The sequence below is a fragment of the Scomber japonicus genome, chromosome 18, assembly GCF_027409825.1.
Source record: "Scomber japonicus isolate fScoJap1 chromosome 18, fScoJap1.pri, whole genome shotgun sequence".
In the NCBI taxonomy this organism is placed as follows: domain Eukaryota; kingdom Metazoa; phylum Chordata; class Actinopteri; order Scombriformes; family Scombridae; genus Scomber; species Scomber japonicus.
In genome coordinates, this window is record NC_070595.1 from 25868479 (window position 1) to 25870978 (window position 2500).

At 38.3% G+C, this 2500-nt stretch overlaps 1 protein-coding gene across 1 annotated transcript in view; it reads left to right on the forward strand.

Moving 5' to 3' along the window:
* radil2a (Ras association and DIL domains 2a) overlaps positions 1-2500 on the forward strand; it is a 46065-nt gene that overhangs the window by 41141 nt on the left and 2424 nt on the right. Inside the window, exon 12 of the mRNA XM_053338941.1 lies at positions 2410-2500. This exon is cut by the window's right edge and continues 61 nt beyond it. Within this exon, the coding sequence (XP_053194916.1) occupies positions 2410-2500 (91 nt within the window). The remainder of the gene's footprint in view (positions 1-2409) is intronic.

Below are 2500 nucleotides of genomic sequence, written 5' to 3' on the forward strand. Positions count from 1 at the left end.
ACCATTGAATCAATCTGCAATGATTTTGATAATAAATGAGTCATTTATGGGTCATTTTTTAAAGCAGAAAATGTCTAAAATAGCTCTTTTCAGCTTCTTAAATGTTAATATTTTCTGCTTTCTTCTTCTTCTATCAGAGCAAACTGAATATATATTTGGGTTGTGGAGAAAATAAGACATTTAAAGAAGTCATATTGAGCTTTGAGAAACAGTGATTTGACATTTTTCACCATTTTTTAAACCAAAAAATAAAATTATTAATTGATAAAATAATCTATGAATTCATTAATATTGAAGTTAATCATTATTTGCAGCCTAATTAGTGTCAAACATTATAATATTGTACCTTTTTAACTGAATTGATCTGTAGGTTAAGATGTTTATGTGATGGATTAATTAAGGAAATGCAGTTTTTTATTTTATTTTTTTTTTTTGCCGAGTCGTCGTACCTCCAGCGAATCTACCTCGGAGCTTTTTTTGGCTAACGTTGGTAATGTTATTTTGAAAGTTTGGTAATCCTTTAATCTGGCCCCAAGAATTACAGAGAGGTGGTGATGTCAGGAGAGAAAAGAGCAGTGGCCGATCCGTCATGGGAATTTACAGTTGGGTTGGTGCGTGGAATCTTAATCGGGGGGCGGCATTGTTCGGGGCAGGTCCTGCGTGGGGGGCAGACAGGGCTTGCATGTTGGGAAAGGCGGAGGGAGCTGATGGGGGGGAGGGGAGGGGGGGGGCAGGGAGGGTAGGGGGCAGAAGGGCAACAGAGCAGGAGCTGCAGGGGTGGGAACAGGTTTTTCTTTTTTTCTTTTTTTGGGAATGCTACTGTTGCTGCGTTTGTTGTTGTGACAGCTCGACTCACGTGAGCCAGGAGAGGAAGACAGGAAGTCCCCCGACGCACCGCAGCTAGTTAACTAACCCTAACCCTCTCTGATTTCAGGCAGCTCAGCAGATCATTTAAAGGGTTTTAAAAACATCTGATGTGCTCTAAAGCTTTATATTTGGAGAAAAAATATGCTTGCATAATTGTTCTTCTTTAGTTTGCAGCCATGTTAGCATCTCTATGAGTGGTGCTATGAGCTAAATAATAATAATAATACTAGTATATAAATATAATAAACTTTATTTCTATAGCACCTCGATGTCAAAGGACTATAACAAAGTAAATGACTTAGGTGAAAATTGAGGGTAAAATGTGTGTGATTAAAAGTTTGAAGAGCTCCAGTGACCACTGTACTTGAATGAAAACCAAACACAATATTATTTGAAGTTAACCTGCCTCTCTGTGCTCAGGTCCCAGGTCTGATTCCAGGCAGCTCAGCAGATCATTTAAGGGGTTTAAAAACATCTGATGTGCTCTGAAGCTTTATATTTGGTGCACAGGAATATGAAAAAATATGTTTAATGTGCTGTTCTTCCATTACTGGTGCAGTTTTTTTTAGTCTGCAGCCGTGTTAGGATCTCTATGAGAATGATTTAAGGCACAGTGGTGCTATGAGCTAAATAATAATACTATTATTTATATAATAAACTTTATTTTAGGATATTTGGGGCCGATCATCGATCAGTGAGTTTAAATAAACCGATCACTGATCCGATCACGTCTTCTTTGTCCACGCTCCGTTTCTTAAACTCGGCTTCTCCTCCTCATGTTCTCTATCCAGGTACATTTGTGCTGTTGAAACATTTTGCAGATGCTTCCCCACGAGGTTCTTTATTGTTGCACAGATTGCAATAGCTTGTGTTTTATCTGTCTGCCCACAACACCCACATGTTTGTTTGAATCCGACAGCTACCCCCCCCCCCCCCACACACACACACTAATAATAGAAACAAAGTACAGAGAAATAGAAAGACAGAAATAAAATGCTAGAATAGAGCATTAAATATAAGATTGCAGCATAAAATAATAGTTAGCTTTAAAATCATTAAAAGGACATAGAGTGCAAATGAAAGATTAAAATGTAAAGTGCTTTAAAAGAGCTCAATCATAAGCACAGGAGAAGAGAAATGTTTTTAACCTGGATTTAACATGATCTCAGTTCTGCTGGTAGTTTGTTCCAGTTGTGTAAAAGCTGCTTCATCATGTTTAGTTTGAACTCTGGGTTCAACTATCTGACCTGAGTCAGTAGATCTCAGAGCTCTGGGCTCAACTATCTGACCTGAGTCAGTAGATCTCAGAGCTCTACTGGGTTTATATTCTACTAACATGTCATTTATGTATTCTGGACCTAAACCAGTCAGTGATTTGTAGTTAACAGTCTATCAGTACAACATCAACACAGTTCTGCTCATTTTCACTTCATTTTAAGACATATGTGGACTATAAATAAACTCTTTTAGTCTCTAGGCTGTATCTCAGTATGTTTAAAACCACTCTGAACTCATCATGTGTGTCTTTGTGTGTTTGTGTAGCCAGTGGATGTGCTGAGAGGAAGACACACAACGTGGAAGAAAGACGAAGAGGAGGAGGAGAAGAAGAAGAAGGAGAAGACATAGAGGAAGT